The 17983-nt window shown below is 51.5% G+C and overlaps 2 protein-coding genes across 2 annotated transcripts; both read left to right on the forward strand.

The window, feature by feature from the left end:
- The first annotated feature begins 7764 nt into the window (after positions 1-7764).
- LOC109702827 (claudin-4-like) lies at positions 7765-9619 on the forward strand. Its single transcript, XM_074075739.1, has one exon. It carries the CDS (start codon positions 8062-8064, stop codon positions 8680-8682), a length of 621 nt encoding a protein of 206 aa, XP_073931840.1. The 5' UTR covers positions 7765-8061; the 3' UTR covers positions 8683-9619.
- Positions 9620-11433: 1814 nt separating this feature from the next.
- On the forward strand, positions 11434-16325 carry LOC109686915 (claudin-4-like). Its single transcript, XM_020164481.2, has 2 exons — positions 11434-13037; positions 13160-16325. Exon 1 carries the CDS (start codon positions 12395-12397, stop codon positions 13025-13027), a length of 633 nt encoding a protein of 210 aa, XP_020020070.2. The 5' UTR covers positions 11434-12394; the 3' UTR covers positions 13028-13037; positions 13160-16325.
- Positions 16326-17983: the final 1658 nt, after the last annotated feature.

Consider the following 17983-nt stretch of genomic DNA (forward strand, 5'->3'; position numbering starts at 1 on the left):
CGCCCTCAGTGATTGGCTTTCTGCTGAGAGAAAACACCCAATCAAAACAAAGCGCTGACACCCCGCCCCTATCACCAGCCAATGAGCTCATGGCTCTGTCCGACAGCGTGGGAAGAGCCCAGAGTTTTTCAGACTTTTTCGTGACCGCTAGCGGGGTGATGGAGGAATTTAGCAATCTGCCCTGTGCAGTAGGCACGTGGCTATTGGACACTTAAAAAGCGGTTAGTGCGTGTGATGAATTCAGGCTTTTGAATATTCAATCTCTCTTTCTCTTTGCAGTAGTGGGGTTTGAACTCAGGGACTACCCCTTGAGCTACTCCAGCAGCCCTTTTTTTGAGATAGGGTCTCACAAACTATTTTTCCAAGCTGACCTGGAACCGTGATCCTCCTGATCTCTGCTTCCTGAGTCGTTAGGATTACAGGCGTGAGCCACGGGCGCCCGGCCCAAGAGGCTCTTTGAGGCCAGTGTCGTGAGCTCAGGAGAGAGGACAGGGTTAAGGCCCTGAGCATAGTGTGACCGCCGAGGCAGGCAGGCAGCTGGCATAGGGGACACTGCAGAGTGAGCAGATTCAGCTTGAGGACTGCCCCACACTTCAGGGCATGCGGCGGAGGAGGAAGGGCTGGAGGGTTGCAGAAAACCAGAGAGTAGGAAGAATGCCAGGAGCAGTGTTTGGAAAAGGTGCTGCGTGTGAGTGCAGATGTGTGTGTGGGGGGGAGGGGTGGCCACCATTGTCCCCTGTTGCAGATTGGAAGAAAATGGGGACTGAGACCTGATCACAGATACAGGAGCCACAGAGGGCTGCATAGCATGCAAATGTGGTCAGATGAGTGACTTCTGGCCTTCAGATTCTGGAGGGAAATGGACAGTCATGTGTCCACATCTGAGCCACAAAAGTCTCCTTTTTTTAATTAGTTATTTTTTTTAGAATAAAATCTCCATTATGGTCCTCCCTGGAGAGGGCTCTGAGCACTCAGAGGAAGGAACTAGGGACTCAAAATGATTGCATGGGACAGGGCCCTCCCCACTTGCCCATGCTGGACAGGAGCAGGAAGTAAACATTCATTGTGTTAAGCCACTCAGATTTTGGAATCTGCTTAATAAAGTAGATATCATCATTTACGTTTACATTTATTTATATTTATTTTTTGTGGTCCTGGGGTTTGAACTCAGGGCCTACCCCTTGAGCCACTCCACCAGCCCTTTTTTGTGTTGGGTTTTTTCAAAATACGGTTTCATGAACTATTTGCCCAGGGCTGGCTTCAAACCACGATCCTCCTGATCTCTGCCTCCTGAGTAGCTGGGATTACAGGCATAGTCACTGGCTTCTAGCACCATTTACCTGTATTAACACAATGATTTTTTTGGTAAGAGCACTCGGAATTCTCCCATTGGAGACAAGGGCTCTACCACTGAGCTCCACCCCTGCCCAACACAGTCATCTCACCAAGAGCAGTTTTGGCAGTGGGGAAACTCAGATATGAGTGGTCACCAGCCCAGAGCCACCCCCAAATCTGTCCTAGTTCCAGATGGTTGCATGGTGAGAATGTCGTGGAACCCATCGTCTTCAGGTGGCACTGGCTTAGACTGATGTAGTTTTACAGGTCTCATATGAGCAGCTGAGACCGGTCAGTGTGGTCTGGGGACTCAATTTTGCCAGGGTCCCAGGCTCTTGTCATCTTCCTCTGTGCCAGCTTTGTCCTCATCCTGTCCCCTCATTTTGGCTGGTACACTTCTGCACGGAAAGAGGAGAAATACCAAAACAAGTTGAGTCCAGATTTAAAAAAAAAAAAATGCTATTTGGTAAGCCCCACCCTGAACCTTCTGCCTCACCCTATTGGCTGGACTGGGTCACATGACCACTGGAAGTGAGTCAAGAGCCCTACTGGGAAGGAGCCCAGGGCTTAGGGTCACATTAGCCACTCTCCCCTGCCTCCTACTTCATTTAGGCCAATTAAAACTTTTCTTCTATGGGCTGCAGGATATTTTATTCAATAGCCAGTAAACGAGGAGGGGGCTCATTGTCTGTGTTCCCCTCCTCTGAGTGATCTGGGCTATGGGTTCTACTAGGGCTGAGCTATGAGTAGTGTCACCCTCCTGCTGTCCTCAGAGATTGTGAAGGAGAAAGGAGGGGATTTCCAGGGATCAGTGACATCTCTTTTCTTCCCTAATGTGGCATGGTTATATCTGTCATGGTGCTGGTGCGTGTAGTGTGTTATCATCATAAGGAAATTGTAAGGATCCCAGGGCCAACTGGAGTGTCAACATGGCACCCACACCAGATCTGGCCAGCGTGGACTTCCCCTTGGTGGTTGAAAGCATTTGATAACTCATCTTTGGTCAGATGGTAGCTGTGGCTGTCAGAGTCCTGGCTTTATCTTTGCAAGCCAGCAGCAAAGCTGACATGACAACAGGCTACCAGCAATTGGGGGGTTCAGACTCAAGGCAGGATAAATTAAGGACAGTAAGGCTTGGGAACCAAGAAACAGGAGCCAAGAAGGAGCCCTTTGTTAATAGGTAACCTGAAGAGCCAGAGCCAGTGGCTTACACCTATAATCCCACCTTCTCAGGAGGCAGAGATCAGGAGGATCTGGGTTTGAAGCCAGTTCGGGAGAACTTATCTCAAAAAAAAATTACGAAAAAAGGACTGGTGGAGTGAGTCAAGGTGTAGGCCCTGAGTTCAAACCCCAGTACCGAAAAAAAGAAAAGAACACAAAACAAAACACCCAGAAAACTTCATGTCTGGTAGGGAGGAATAATTTTAAGTTGACATTGACTTTATATCTTGTCTCCCAGAAGACTCCAGACATAGAACCACAGAACACAATGAAATCTTTCTGCATGGACAAGACTGGCGAGAGCTCAGAAAACCCCGGGTGCTAGGCCAAGAAGGCAGCAGGTGGCTAGGGCTTGGAAGGGACACCTTGTCTTTGCCCCTTGCTTGGGATCCCCAGAAACTGCACTGAGGGCAAGGTGTCTGCATTGTGCCCGTGGGCTTGGGGACAAGGCTCGGAGGGGTCCTAGCTCTTGCCTGGTGTGGGGGGTGGAATTGGGAGCCCAGCAGCAGCATTGCTGTGCCTGGTCCTTGCTCCTCCCCTTAGATTTTCATGTTCCCAGAGATTTTTACATCTTCATTTTTGTACCTGTGTCCTTAGCCAGGGATCCAACTCCATTGATTCCACCTAGTGATTCCAGGTCACACTTGCCCCAAAGAAAGCTAGCAGAAGGAATGATGGGAGGCCAAGTAAGGATTGCATCACCAGAGTCATTTTGGGAAGAACAGTAAGGACTCAGCCCACTCAGGGCACTGATGTGACCTTTGGGTTTAATGGAGGGAGAACTGAGGCAGAGGAAAGGTATGGGTAGTGCACCTGTCCTGGTGACAGCATGGTCAGCTTGGTCACTGTCTCAGTTCTGCATTGCAAGGTGGGTCCTAGAAGTCATAGTATTTGAGGGGACAATTGGGCACTGATCCAGGGTGCAGAGTCATTCCTGCAGGCTTGCTCTGACTTGTGGACAGTTTCTCTCCTGTTCCAGGAATGCAAAGTGACTCCAAGAGAGAGAGACTCAGGAGAGAAATGTTACATAGACAACGTAGAGCCATGGAGGGACAAAATGGAGTTGTCAGGCCAGTGACCTGTACCCTCCTTCCCATCTCCACTGTCAAGTCATCACTCCATTTCTTTGTGGGGAGGTCATTTTCTTCAGTAACCACTTCCTGCTGATGTGGGCAGGGTAGGAGTCAGATCTTGACAGGATGAGATTTTTGTTTTCTGTGTCTTTTCTTGGGAATGAGATAGGCTAGGTTATTACCAGTTTTTTAGACAAGACACCCTTTGAGTGATTGACATGCTTATGTAGAGTTAAACACCAGTCTGATCCAAAGTTTAAAGACAAAGGAGACAGATGCACAGTGACAGTAGAGACACCAGGTGTTGTCTTTTGTGGTGCTGGTTGCTCACTCGTGGGCAAGAGAGCATTCGGTGCTTTAGCAGAAGCAGTTTCTGAGGACCCATTATCTCTCCACGTCTCACCTAATTTCCGGGTCCGGGATTCACACCCTCATAGGTGAGACACAGGAGGTTTATAGCGCAGAGGGAGGGGGTGGAGACTGAGCTGATCCAGTGGGGGAGGGGTTCTCCTTGATAAAAACCAGACCAGATGATACAAGGCATAGATTTATAGCCTGTATGTCAGGCAGAAGAAAAAGAAAAGAATTCAGTGTGAGCTTTTCACACTGTAAACTAAAAGGTGACAAGTGGCAGAGACATTGCAAGACATCCACTTAAGAGTGTCACTAAGCTTTGGGAGGGAGCCAGGGGTAGGGCTGGCAGTGAATTTTCTTGTCTGCCGTACTTTGTGGCTCAGGGAGCCAGACAGGCCTGCAGAGAGGTGCTTTGGGCATGCACGTGTTTTCCTGTAGCAGGTAGCTGGGATGGGGTCACCTGTGTCTTGGCTCAATCAGGTGTCAGTCATGTATCCCAGATCATGCCTGTGCTGTGCTCTCACTGGGTCCCCAAGACACTTGCTTTAAATCTGATGCCACCAGTCCCTATGCTAGCCTGCTTCAGAGCCACCTGTCTTTTGGTACCAGTCAGGTGTCAGCCATGTGTCCCAGCTCTGTGCTGTCTAGGCTTTCACTGGGCCCCCAGGACACTGCTTTGCTTCTCCTTCCTATGTGTGCCCCCAGACCCACCTGCTCTTGCTCACCTGCCCTGATGTGGCCTGCCTCTCATTTGTTTTGTAGCAGGGAAGAGGGCCAGAAAAGAAGCAAACTGGTCTGTGTTCTGATAATGTAGCAGGGGGGAGGGGATGGCATAGCAGGGAGATAAAACTTAAAGAATCTGAATGTGAAGAAGGTCATAGCACTGGGGGTGAAGTAGCCAATAAAGCTGCATACAACCACATATGGGTTAAACCTTGCTTCTTGCTTCTGTGACTGCTTGCTAGGGTGTATAAGGCAAGGCCCTTTTGTCCTCGGGGCTCAGCCTTTGAATGTGAATCCACTGAGTCATGCTGACACACTAATAAATATTACTTCCTGAAAAGCCTTGGTGTCCATTTCCCCAATTAACTATGCCACAAGTGCCCTTCTGCCCTTGCAGGCCCCTGGCCCCATTCCTCCCTGCTCTACTTCTGATGTGCTTGACTGAGCCCAGCAGGCAAGGAGAGCCTCTTTGTCACTTCTCCTGGGCACATGGAAAATTCTTGGGCCAGCAACTTGCCCCTCTCCCACGCCTGCTTCTCCAGGTGCCATTTGGCTGTGTCCAAGGAGAGGGGGTGCAGCAGCAGGAAGTGTGTCTGTGTGGGAGGTCTGGCACAGCTGTCTTCTGTACTCACAAAGTTTGCTACAGGGCTTTCTGGTGGAGGAGAACAGGTTGGGGCACCTGGATAAATAGAAATGAATTCAAGATATTTGTGTGTCATGAGAGAGACAACACAACTCAGAGGTCAATAGGCAAGACAAAATTTTACTTCTACAGAAGGGTGTGCCACAGACAAATTGTCCAGTTAGCAAGCACACTGGGCAGGAAGTCCACTCAGGTTTTATCTCTAATACAAGTCTGCCCCTGCCCTGACTGAACGGGTTTTTGGGCTCACAATCTTTGTGACTGGCCACTTTGAAAGGGAGCACAGGAGGCTCAACCCTGAGTACCTACAGAGAGCTTGGGATGAGGTCATGGGCACTTTTAAAAAGTGTGTGTGCCTCTCGGCCTGTCACTACTTGGGTTTTCCTTTGCCATCCTCAGTGCCAAGGCTTGGGGACACAATGACATAGAGATTTCTGAGTTCTTTCTCCCAGACCGTCTGCCTTCCCAACCCCCTAAGAAACCCATCAAAATGTACTGAGTTATTTGGTGCCTCTGTAGCATAAACCAAGAATTCAGCACCCACTGGAGTTGGACTGTGCCACACCCCATGCACGCTGAGCTTTCCCTGAACCTCCAAAACTGAGTTTTCTCTTTCCTTTTGATTTTTTATTTTTAAGTTTATTTTTGTGGTACGCAGGGCCTACACCTTGCGTCACTCCACCAGCACTTTTTTTGTGAAGGTTTTTTTCAAGATAGGGTCTTGAGAGCTATTGGCCTGGGCTGGCTTCAAACCGTGATCCTCCTGATCTCTGCCTCCTCAGTAGCTGGGATTATACGCGTGAGCCACCGGTGCCTGGCTGAACGCACTACTTTCTTTGCTTTCCGTGCCACACTCACTGACTGAGCTGCAACGTATAAGAAAATGAAAAAGGCCATTCTCTTCCTCTGACCTTGCCTGCTTGCTAAAATGAAAACTACACTCTGGGAAATGAGCAAGAATGTCTTAAAGGAAGACCATTACCCTGGAGGGAGACAGTTGGTTAAATGACTCCTTTAATCACAGAAGTGTTTCTAAAGAAGGGAAAAACTTATCTTAAGAAAGGAAATGCAGGTTTGAAATGAGCAAAAGTTAAACTCATCCTTTGTTTTCTCTCTTTTTGTTGTTTTGGTGGTACTGGGGTTTGAACTCAGGGCCTCCACCTTGAACCACTCCAGCAGCCCTTTTCTGTGATTTTTTTTTTTTTTTCTGAGATAGGGTCTTTCAAATTATTTGCTCAGGGCTGGCTTTGAACTGCAGTCCTCCTGATCTCTGCCTCCTGAGTGGCTAGGATTATAGGTGTGAGCCACTGGCACCCAGACAGTTTCTGTATTTCTAAACTCTGGCCAACACAGCCTTCAGATCCAGTATCTAGGAACCCCTCTCTCCTCCCCCAGGCCCGTGCTAGGTCAGCATGGAGATAGATGCTACTCAAAACCCAGGGGCTGCGGATGCTCCCAGGGTGGGAACAGAGGGGTAGCAGCCAAACCCAGGCAAGTTCAGAGCCTGAAAACCAGGGTCCCCAAATAACCAGTGGTGCCTTATTCCATGCCTGAGGTGAAGGAAAGGATGGGGGACCCTTAGAGAAGCTGAGGACCAACTCCTGGAACACCACAGAGAAACCTCACCTGAGTTTTTTTGGGGTGTGCAGAGTGGGACTGGGGTTTGAACTCAGAACCTCACCCTTGTTAGGCAGGTGTGCTACCACTTGAGCCACTCTGCCAGCAGCATTTTCACTATGATTATTGTCATTTTAACTTGTGAGGCTCCAAAGACATCTTCAATAGGGAAGGAGGTCTTTACCTCGATCTTGGGTACTGTGTCTGTGACATTGTCACAAAAAGAATTTGGGGACACAATGAAGTAGAGACAAGGAAGTTTATTAGTAAACAAAGCAAAGAAAGGGTGGCACACTCAGAAATAGAGGTGGGCACAGGTAAGGAGAGGTGTACTGAGAGCTCAAACATCTGGGGTAAGAATGGAGAAAAGTGGGTTGTGGGCTTGGCTTAAATTCACCTTAGGATAAATATCCCCCTTTGTTCAGGACCCCTCTCTCTGGTACATTCAGTCATTCTTGCTGTTACACTCTTTTGACATTATCAATTTAGTTCCAGACATATCAAGTCTTGTCAGTTTACTAAATCTGGGTCATTGTGACATAGATGTTTTCCTTGACTCTTTAAACAAAGGATGAGCCAGGTGCTTGTGACTCATGCCTGTAATCCCAGCAGAGATAAGGAGGATTGAAGTTCAAAGCCAGCCCAGGGAAATAGTTTGTGAGACCCTATATGGAAAAATACCTTCAAAAAAACCCAAACCAAACCAAAACAAAAACACAAGGCGTGGTGGAGTGACTCAAGGCATAGGCTCTGAGTTCAAATCCCAGTCCTGCCCACACACACACAAAAAGAAATACAGAAACTTGTCAACTGGTCATGGGGACGCCCCAAGGACTAAAACCCCTCCCTCTGCCCCTTCCCCCTGCCAGAGCCATATAACTACTCAACCTGCAGCCTCAGATCTGTGTAGCAGCTGTTTGCATGGTCACACTTGCTGGCTGGCACACCTGACCTTCCAGTGGCAGCAGTGACATCTCCAACTGGCTTTGTCCTGCTGCATCTCACAAGGAAAGACTTGCCACTGTGGAATCCTACAACTCCCAGAGAAGGACCCTCACTGTCTTCGACATCTTCCACCCCTTCAAGTACTGAGCAATGTCTTCTTTGAGGCTTCAGGTGACAGGCGTCATCCTGGCCTTGCTTGGCTGGCTGGGCACCATATTGAGCTGCGCGCTGCCCATGTGGAGGGTGACAGCCTTCACCGGCAGCAAGTCCTCCCAAGGACAGATCATCTCAGAAGGCTTGTGGAAGATTTGCAATTTTCTGAACACAACCCAGATTCAATGCCCGGAATATGAGTCACTGCTGCCATTGCCAAAGGACCTGCAGGTGGCCCGTGTCCTCATGGTCACCTGCATCATTGTGGCTGCTCTGGGCTTGCTGTTCTCTGTGGTGGGGGGCAAGCGCGCCAAGAGGGTGGAAGAGGAGACCGCCAAGGCCAAGGTCACGACCAAGGCAGGTGTGATGTTCCTGATGGCAGGCCTTCTGGTGCTGGTGCCCGTGTGCTGGACAGCTTATAACATTACGTACAGCTTCCTCGTCTCTCTGGAGGACTCTGGGGAGAGTCAGAAGATGGGGACATCGCTCTACATCGGTTGGGCCGCCTCGGGACTGCTGCTGCTTGGAGGGAGTCTGCTGTGCTGCACTTGGGTGCCTCACCCCACCCACCAGCCCTACTCTGCCAAGTACTCCGCTGCCTGCACCGATGTCGTGTAAGGTGTGCTCGCTGCTCTGTCCCTTTCCAGTTGTTTCCGCTTGCACCCAGCTCAGTGCTGCCTGTGGACCAGTATGGCCCTGCTGTGAGGTGCTGACTACTGGGGGATGGATTGGAAGGAACAGAGGCTGGATACTGGCCAGCACCCCAAGGTCAGTTCTGGGCCACTCGGCCACCTTCCCAAGAACTCCTTTCACCAGGCTGAAACCCGAAATTACTGCTCACCTGTTGTCCTCTCTGCTGTGCTGCTTCCTTACAAAGGACAAAGTCTGGAAGCTAGTAGTACCTGTCCTTCGTCCTTCCCACTGCTAGGGGGAACTCTTGCTGTCTTTCTTTTATTTTTGATGGTACTGGGGTTTGAACTCAGGGCCTACACCTTGAGCCGCTCCCCCAGCCCTCTTCTGGAATGGGATTTTTGGAGGCAAGGTCTCAGGAACTGTTTTCCTGGGCTTTCTTTGAATCTCGACCCTCCTGACCTTGTGACTGGCTCCATGCAGTATTGACCGGCAGGTCAGCAGCTGTGGAGGGTTTCAGCCTCCTGACCTTGGCCGCCTCTGAATAAAGCTGTTTAGTGATATGGTGACTGCATGCGTGGCTGGGAGGGCAGCGCTGACCAATGCTTCTCCCTCCGCTTGCTCGAGGGTTTTGGGTGTGGTGTGGACACAGGAACGCACTCGTATGGGTTGGATGGACAGCTTTCCACCTGATACGGTGGCACACATGAACTCAGTGTCCCACTCCAGGGCCCATGGCTGACACCGAGAGCACCCACCATCAGCAAGCATGGCAGGTCCCTTGGGTTGTTGGTGGGGTGGGGATGTGGTCTGATGTTTTGTGTAAGGGGTGGCCTTAGACACCCCAGAGGCCAGGACCCCATGAAAGAATGTGCAGAGAAGAAGCCTGTCACCTGACTACTATGTTTTTTTTTTTTTTTATGGTACTGGGGTTTGAACTCAGGGCCTCACATTTGCTAGGCAGGCTCTCTACCACTTGAGACACTCTGCCAGCCTATGTCACCTGACTCTGTAGGACATAGCTCTCATGGAGGAGAGAGGCAGGACCCAGGTGTGGGTTGTCCTCAAATACTATGCTTGGGGGCTCAGTGAGAGAGGTCATTGAGGTCCCATCAGGGGGTGACGGAGACTGGGTTAGAGAACTCACATCCTTTCACCCTATCCACCTGTGAAGGTGAATGGGTGCCTTGGGTGTCAGATGGGAGGGGAAGTACCTTCAGGGCTGGGAAGAGGCTCCTGACCTTGGGAGCAGAGGCTGAGGCTCTGATAGAGACTGAGTGCCCGTGTGATTCAGCAGCTCTGGGATCCATCCACCCCATGCAGCCGGAGGAAACCGCAAGCCTGAGCAGTGGTGAGAGGGTCTCAGTCGTGGCCCGTTCGCTGTCTGAGCTGGGAAACTGGTGAATGTGCTGGGGACTAATGAGTCAAAAGTGGGGCAGAGTTTCTGGGCCCAGGGGTGGCAGTTTCTTTGGTCCGTGGGATGTGGGTCTTAAAGAGAGGGTAGAGGTTCTAGGGAAGCCTAACCTTGGAAGCTTCCAGGCCAGTTCCACAGGCCACGTCCACGATTAGGGCATCTGGAGTCAGGTCTGTAAGGGCTTGACAGGTGGGTGAGACAGGTGCATGCAGGTCACATCCTGGGGACAGAGGTCCCCAGGTTAACCCCTGTGGTGGGGTGCTCCAGGAGCCTGTCAGTTGAACTGGTGTGAGTGGGGGTTGCTTCTTGCTGGGCTACAGTGAGAGGAGACCCAGGGATGAGGTGCCTTCTACCACCAAAGGGCCATATTCAGGACATACTTTAGTCCCTAGACCACAGGGGCTCAGCTTAACAGGGACCTTCTCTTCTGGCCAAGGTAGCTTTCTGCTCAGTCCCCAGTGACCACGCTATGGGCACCTCCTCCAGGCAGCCTTGTGTCTGGATGCAGTCTCTGGCTGGGTAGGTGGTGGCCCCTGACTCTGGCGGCCAATCCAGACTGGAAGGGGCTGGTTAGAGGGTCGGATCATTGTGGGGGGCAGAGGAGGACGGGGTCCCTGCTGGAGCAGGATTGTCAGGCTGTCACCCAAGTCTCACTTCATCTCACAACTTCCCCAGGATGCAAGGCGAATTTTCCCGGCTTTGCACATAGAAAAACCTAGGCGAGGACCCCGGTGGGTTTACCTGGTTGAAGTCTGGAAGGCAGCGGTCATAGCAGTGGCACTTCAGGTCAGGTAGGGGACACCAGCATCTGGGGCAGGCCGGCACTGTCCTCCTGAGCCATTCTCCTGTGGGGACAAGGTCTCCCTGTGCCCAACTCACTTCAGTCATCCTTTCCCCTCGACCTCCCTTGCAGAGGAGGCTGTCAGGTCACCAGCGCAGTCCCATTTCACAGGAGGGGACACTGAGTGCGACACTGAGGGACTGGACTAAGCCTCTATGGTTAGGTCAGGGTTGCAGGAGCCAGGAGATTTCCCGCGGTGGGGAGGAGGACCTCCCTGCCCCATCAGTCCCATCTGGTTGGGGGTCGTGCAGACCACAAAGTCTTTATGGAGTGGATGCTCAGAAATCCCCAAGGACCAGGCCCGCCAGGGATTCGCGAGCTCTGGAACGCGGAGGTGGGGGAAACCATGTGACCGAGCCGGTCACGCCCCCATCGCCTTCGATGATTGGCTCGCTGCTGAGAGAAAACAGCCAATCAAAGCAAAGTGCTGCACCCCGCCTCTTTTCACCAGCCAATGGACACAAGGCTCTTGCTCTCCCGTAGGTAGAAGAAAAAACTCAGGTGAGGTTTCTCTGTGGTGTTCCAGGAGTTGGTCCTCAGCTTCTGTAAGGGCCCCCATCCTTTCCTTCGCCTCAAGCATGGAATAAGGCACCAGTGGGGTTTGGGGACCCTGGTTTTCAGGACCTAAAGCTGCCTGGGTTTGGCTGCTACCCCATGCATTCCCACCCTGTGAGCATCCGGGTGCCCTGGGCTGTGACGCAACCTCTGTCTCCAGGCTGACCTCAGCACAGGCTGGGGAGAAAAGAGAGGGGCTCTTAGACACAGGACCTGGGCCCCATGTTAGCCATGCTTAGAAAAACACAAACTGGCCAGGCACAGATCGCTAATGACTGTAATACCTGCAACTAAGAAGGCAGATGTAGAGGATCATGGTTCAAAGCCAGCCTAGTCAAATAGTTCATGAGACCCTAACTCAAAAAACAAACAAACAAAAAAAAACACCACGACAAATGGCTGGTGGAATGGCTCAAGGTGTAGACCTTGAGTTCAAACTCCAATATCACACACACCAAAAATAATAAGGGCTGGGATGTAGCTCGGTGGTGCAGAGCTTGCCTAGCATGCGCAAGGCCTTGGGTTCGATCCCATCACCAAAAAAAAAGAAAAGACAAAAAAAATAAAACAGGAACTTGTCAACTGGTCAAGGCAGCCCCTGGAACTGAAACCCCTCCCTCTGCCCTGTCCCCTGAGAGAGTCATATAACTGCTCAACCTATAGACTCAGATCCGTGGTGCAGCTGTTCACAGGAAGGTGCTTGTGGTCACACTTCCTGACTGCTACATGACCTTACAGAGACACACTGGTGGCGGCAGTGGATCTCCAACAGGCTGTGTTTTGCTGCACCCCACAAAGAAAAGCTTTCTCTGGCCACTGTGGAATCCTCTGACTCCCCGAGGCGGACCCCCACTGTCCTCCACGTCTTTGACCCCTTCAGAGGCTGAGCGATGGCGTCCATGAGGCTACAGGTGACAGGCATCGCCCTGGCCTTCCTGGGCTGGCTGTGTGCTGTACTGAGCTGTGCACTGCCCATGTGGAGGGTGACAGTCTTCCTCAACAGTGACATGTATGAAGCTGAGTTCGTATCAGAGGGCTTGTGGAAGGTCTGCGATTTTCTGAACGGAACCCAGATTCAATGCACGGAGTACGGGACACTGGAGATATTCCCACAGGACATTTTGGTGGCCCGTGTCCTCATGGTCACCTGCATCGTTGTGGCTGCACTGGGTTTGCTGTTCTCCGTGGTGAGGGTCAAGTGCACCAAGAGGGTGGAAGGTGAGACCACCAAGGCCAAGGCCATGACCAAGGCAGGTGTGATGTTCCTGGTAGCTGCCTTTCTACTGATTTTCCCAGTGACCTGGATAACTCATGGCATAATCTTCCACAACCTCAGTGTTCTGGAGGGCTCTGGGGAGAGTCAGAAGATGGGGGCCTCGCTCTACATCGGTTGGGTCGCTGCTGTGCTGCTGCTGCTTGGAGGGGCCCTGCTGTGCTGCACTAGGCTGCTCTGCCTCATCCTCCAGCCCCACTCTGCTGATTACTCCGCCCCCACTCAATGTCCTCATCCTCCCTGCAGCTAAGGAGAAGACGGTCTGTATTTCTTTCTCACTTTCTTTCTTTCTTTTTTCCCATTTTTCTTTCCTTCTCCTCACTTTGTTTCCTACATTCTTTCATACTCTCTTCCTAACATTCTTTCTTTTCTTTCCTGGCAGTACTATGATTTGAACTCAGGGCCTACAACTTGAGCCTCTCCACCAGCCCTTTTTTGTGGGTATTTTCAAGTGGGGTCATGAGAACTGTTTGCCTGGACTGTCTTCGAACCCTGATCCTCCTGATCTTATGACTGGCTCCATGCAGTGTTGAGAGGGCAGGTCAGCAGCAGTGGAGGGTGTCAACCCAGGTCTCAACCTCCTGACCTTGGCCGCCTCTGAATAAAGCTGTCGTGGATAACCGCTGACTGCGTGCTCAGCTGGGAGGGCAGCGCTGACCCGTGCTTTCCCTCCACTTGCTTGAGGGGGCGGGTGTGGTGTGGACACAGGAACGCTTGTGCACAGGGGACTGGATGGGCAGCTTTCCACCTGGTTTAGTGACACACATGAACTAAGTGTCCTACTCCAGGGCACATGGACGACACTGAGGGCACCCACCATCAGCAATGCATGGGAGGTCCCTGTGGGTTGTTGGTGGGGTGGGACTGTCGTCTGGTGCTTTGTCTGAGGGGTGTCGTTAGACACTCCAGAGGCCAGGACCCCATGATGGGAGTGTGGAGGAGGAAGCCTGTCACCTGACTTTTTTTTTTTTTTTTTTTTTTTTGGTGGTACTGGGCCTGGAACTCAGGGCCTCACACTTGATAGGCAGACGCTCTACCACTTGAGCCACTCTGACAGCCCTGAATTTTGTTTTTTGGGACACGTTCTCTCTCTGTAGCCAGGCTGGCCTTGACCTCAGGGTCGTCCTGCTTCTGACTCCCGTGTGCCGGGATCGCAGGTGTACCTACCACGCACGACTGACCAACTGAATTTCAACTCTTATTTCATTTGCGTCATTTACAGTTCTTTATGTGGCGCCTGGCCACCTGATTTGTCAGCCCGTGAAGTCTTGCCATTCAGTACCATCACCATTTTCTTTCTTTCTCTTTCTTTCCTTCCTTCCTTCCTTCCTTTCTTTCTTTTCGGGATTCACCCTTTTGAGACAAGGATTCTACTCCTGAGCTCCACCCCAAGTCCAATACAATGATTTTGCAAAGACCATTTGTTACTGAGGGCAGTTTCCAAGGTAGTGAGATGTCACCAGCAAGAACCACACCCATGTCTGTCCTAGTGCCAGGACAGTGCATGGTGAGGATGTGTGAAACCATCGTCTCAGCTGCCACCCAGCGCCTGCCTACTATTTCCCTAACCAAGGGGATCTGCAGCTCCTATATGAGAGCTGAGGTGAGCCACAGTGTTCTGGGGACTTGATCTTGCCCAGCCTCTTGTCATCCTTCTGTGCTAGCCGTGGCCTTTCATTCTGTCACCTCATCACAGCTGGTGCACTGCCAAGAGGAAGGAGGAGGAAGGACAAAAAGCAGTTATGGTGAGCCTTCAATGAAGACAGACCCTATGTAAAATCACTGTAGGCCATAAGGGCAGGGGGTTTGGGTGAAAGGCGGAGAATGTGAGGGGTTGTGTGTGCACGGGAACCATTGACAACGCTTTGCAACCAAGAGTGCGAATCCCGGGTCTCCTGTGTTGGAAGAGATGAGATTTATTATTTTCCTGACAGCAAGGATTCCTGTGGAGCACCAAGGCCAAAGTTGGCCCAACGATCCCCAGAGCCCCCAATGTCCCCGGCTGCCCTTCTGTCACTTGTCAAGCACTGCCAGCTCCTTCTCATTACAACGTGGGCCTCCTCGGGACCTCCCATGCAAAGCTTCAAGGCCTGCTGGGAACAGGAGAGGGAGTGCAATGGGGGGTTGCACTTCCCTTTTCTTGTTTTTGGGGTTAGGGTATTTCCCAGAAGTCTCAGTGGCTGGGAAAGCACAGCCTGGCACTTTCAACTCAGGGGTGGGAAGTGAGCACTGCGGGGGACATGCCTGCTCCTTGGGGTGCGGTCACAGATGTGCTCACTTGTGCATTCGAGTCTGATGGACTGCGATGTTGCAGATGCTCCAGAATCTGAGCTGTGGGCTGTGTGGTCCCCAGGTTGCATGGGCCCGGGCCACGTGGTCTCAGGCTGCGTGGACTCAGGCTGCAGTTCACTCTCCAACCCTGAGCAAGCTCCAGGCAGGTGCAGTCTGAAGTGCAGTTTACTGGGATGGCTCCAGCAGGCCGAGTGGGGTGAGGACATGGCAGTTACCTTGCCAGCAGCAGGTGTCTGGGGAGAATCAGGGTGGCTAACAATGAGGGGCAGACTTGTTGTGGATGGGTGTGGAGTTCTGGGGGCCAGGACAGCCACTTTCCTTCCTTTTGGCTTCCCTTCTCCTCTCCTCCCTTCTCTCACCTTCCCTCTCCTCCTCCTCCCTTTCAGTCTGTCCCTTCCCCTCCCCCTCCCCCTGCCCCTTCTCCCCTATAAACTTAGGCAAGAAGGAGCTGCCAGGCATGTCCTGTCCTCTCTGTCTCTCTGTTGCCTTAAATACTACTTACATGCCTTTGACTCCCTGGACTGTACCCAACTGTGCACAGGACATTTGTCCCTTGGGACCACAGTGACACACCCACACCTGTTATTTTCAGGTGTCTCATGAAAAATATCTAACACACACACAAAGAAGAGCCAAGACAAGACATATGCTGTGCATTTCACCCCTTAGTTTAAACGTTAACAAAACAGTGCTGGCCAGCACGAGGTTTCCACAGTGCCCCTCTGGTGGGTGTGCTTCCCTGCTTCAAGTCCCAAATCCAATTTCCTTGTTACCCTTATCTGACCTCTCTCCACCTGGCTCTGCCTTCCTGGCCCCTGCCAGGGCTGGAGCTTGCCCTAGCTGCCCCAGGACCTTTGCACTGCTGCTTACTGGATCTTCCTTCAGATCTTTGCTTGTCTGGTTTATTTTCAACCTTCAGGTACCTGCCACCCAGAAAGATTAAATGTTAGCATTTGGGCATATTGCGACAGAATGTTTGAAAAGAAAACGGGAAAAGAAACCCTTCCTTTCCATTCTCCATCTTCCACGTGCTGGTCCAGCTACAGCCATCAATGGTCTGGGACCATGTAGATATTTTATGTCTGCCAATCTATCTATTTATTTTCTGTCTAACTATCTGTAAAAAGAAAAAGTACAAACTACATTCTTCAAGAGGGAGTGACTCCAAAAATTGTCCATCAAAACTTAAGAATCCACACAGGTATGGGATCAAATAAAATTCCATGTGAGACGTGGTGCCTACCGTTTCTGGGTCCTGTAGTTGTCCTTATCCTCTTACTTGTGTGTGACCTTGCATTCTAACCTTACTAGTCAAGTTCATTTCCTCTCGCCTAGAATCCATCAAACTACAGATGCTCATAAAAATAATGACGACCTACAACCCTGGTCCCCTCCATAACCCCTCTGGAGGTCAGCCCTGATGCTGTGGGCCCCTTCGCCGTCCCCTTTCAGCAGGAATCAGTTACCGAATGGACTTCGTTGTCCCTGTCCTGATGGCAGGGCAATCTTGAGACTGTGACTTGAAGGACAGACTGCGGAAGGACCACATGTTCCCCAAAGATGGCCATTAACCAGGGAGAAACGCCCCTTCTCCTTCCCAAGAAACTCCTGATTGCGCCAGAAGCCGCCTCTCCTTCCCAAGAGACACCTGCTCACGCCAAAATCCGGCAATAAAAAAGCTGTAAACCCAACGTCCAAGCTGACTCGAGGACTTCCGGTTTCCGGGCCCCCTCATGTCCCCCATGTGGCCTTTCCTGTCTCTTCTCTACAAATTAATCTTCTCTGACTTTTGCTGCTCGAGTCACCTCTGATTCCATCTGAGCGCAGAAAAGGACCCTCGCCTCCCGAGAATCGCAGCGCACCGCCCTGCCCCGTTTCTCCCTCTGTTTCTCCCTCCATGTCTGCACCCCGACCATGGCTGGAGGGCTGGCTTTGCCTCTCCCGTGACCACCTGTGCCAAGTCATAAACCTCCTGTCTTTATTTGCTGTACTCAGGCAAGTGGCTGCAGCTCACGTGTGGAAACCTCAGAGGAAACAGTTTATTTACCCCCTTTGCTCTTGATGGGGAAAACACAGCCTGTGTGTGTCTTTCTTTCTGTCTTTTTTCTACTTTTTTGTTGGAGGTGGTACTGGAGCTTGAACTCAGGGGCTCACACTTGCTAGGCAGGCACTTTATCACTTGAGCCATTCCACCAGCCCTTTTTGTGTTGGGTATTTTCAAGATAGGAGCTTGTGAACTATTTGCCCAGGGCTGGCTTTGAACCTCGATCCTCTTGATCTCTGCCTCCTGAGTAGCAGGGATGCAGTCGTGAGCCTCTTGTGCCCGACTCTTGTGCGTCTTTCTTCACCAGTATAAGTTTCTAGCACTGCTTCTCAGGGTGAAGCCTGTAATCTATTGGAGGCTGTAGAAACTAGAAGAGTCCATGACACACAGTATGGATGATTATTGGGTTACTTCAGGGAGTCTGTCTGTCTGGATGCAGTGTCAGGCTGGAGAGGTGGTGGCCTCTAATTGTGGCGGCCAATCCAGACTGGAAGGGGCTGGCAAGATTGCAAGTCATTCTGGGAGACAGAGGATGGTCGGGGCTCTGTAGGGGCAGGGTTGTCAGGCTGTCACCAAGGTCACTTCATCTCACAATGTCCCCAGGATCCAAAGGGAACTGTTGGTGTGTTGCACATAGGAAAACCCAGGCAAGGACCCAGGTGGGTTTACCTGGTTGTAATCTGGAGCACAGTGGTCCTAGAAGTGGCGATTTCAGGTCAGGTGGGGGACACCAGCATCTGGTGCAGGCTGCCACCCTCCTCCTGAGCCATTCTCCTGTCTGGAGGCAGCCTCCCCGTGTCCAGGTCACCTCAGGTTCCGTTTGTCCCTTGACCTCCCTTGCAGAGGAGGCTGTTGGGTCACCAGCACAGC

This window comes from Castor canadensis, chromosome 6, assembly GCF_047511655.1.
Source record: "Castor canadensis chromosome 6, mCasCan1.hap1v2, whole genome shotgun sequence".
NCBI lineage: Eukaryota > Metazoa > Chordata > Mammalia > Rodentia > Castoridae > Castor > Castor canadensis.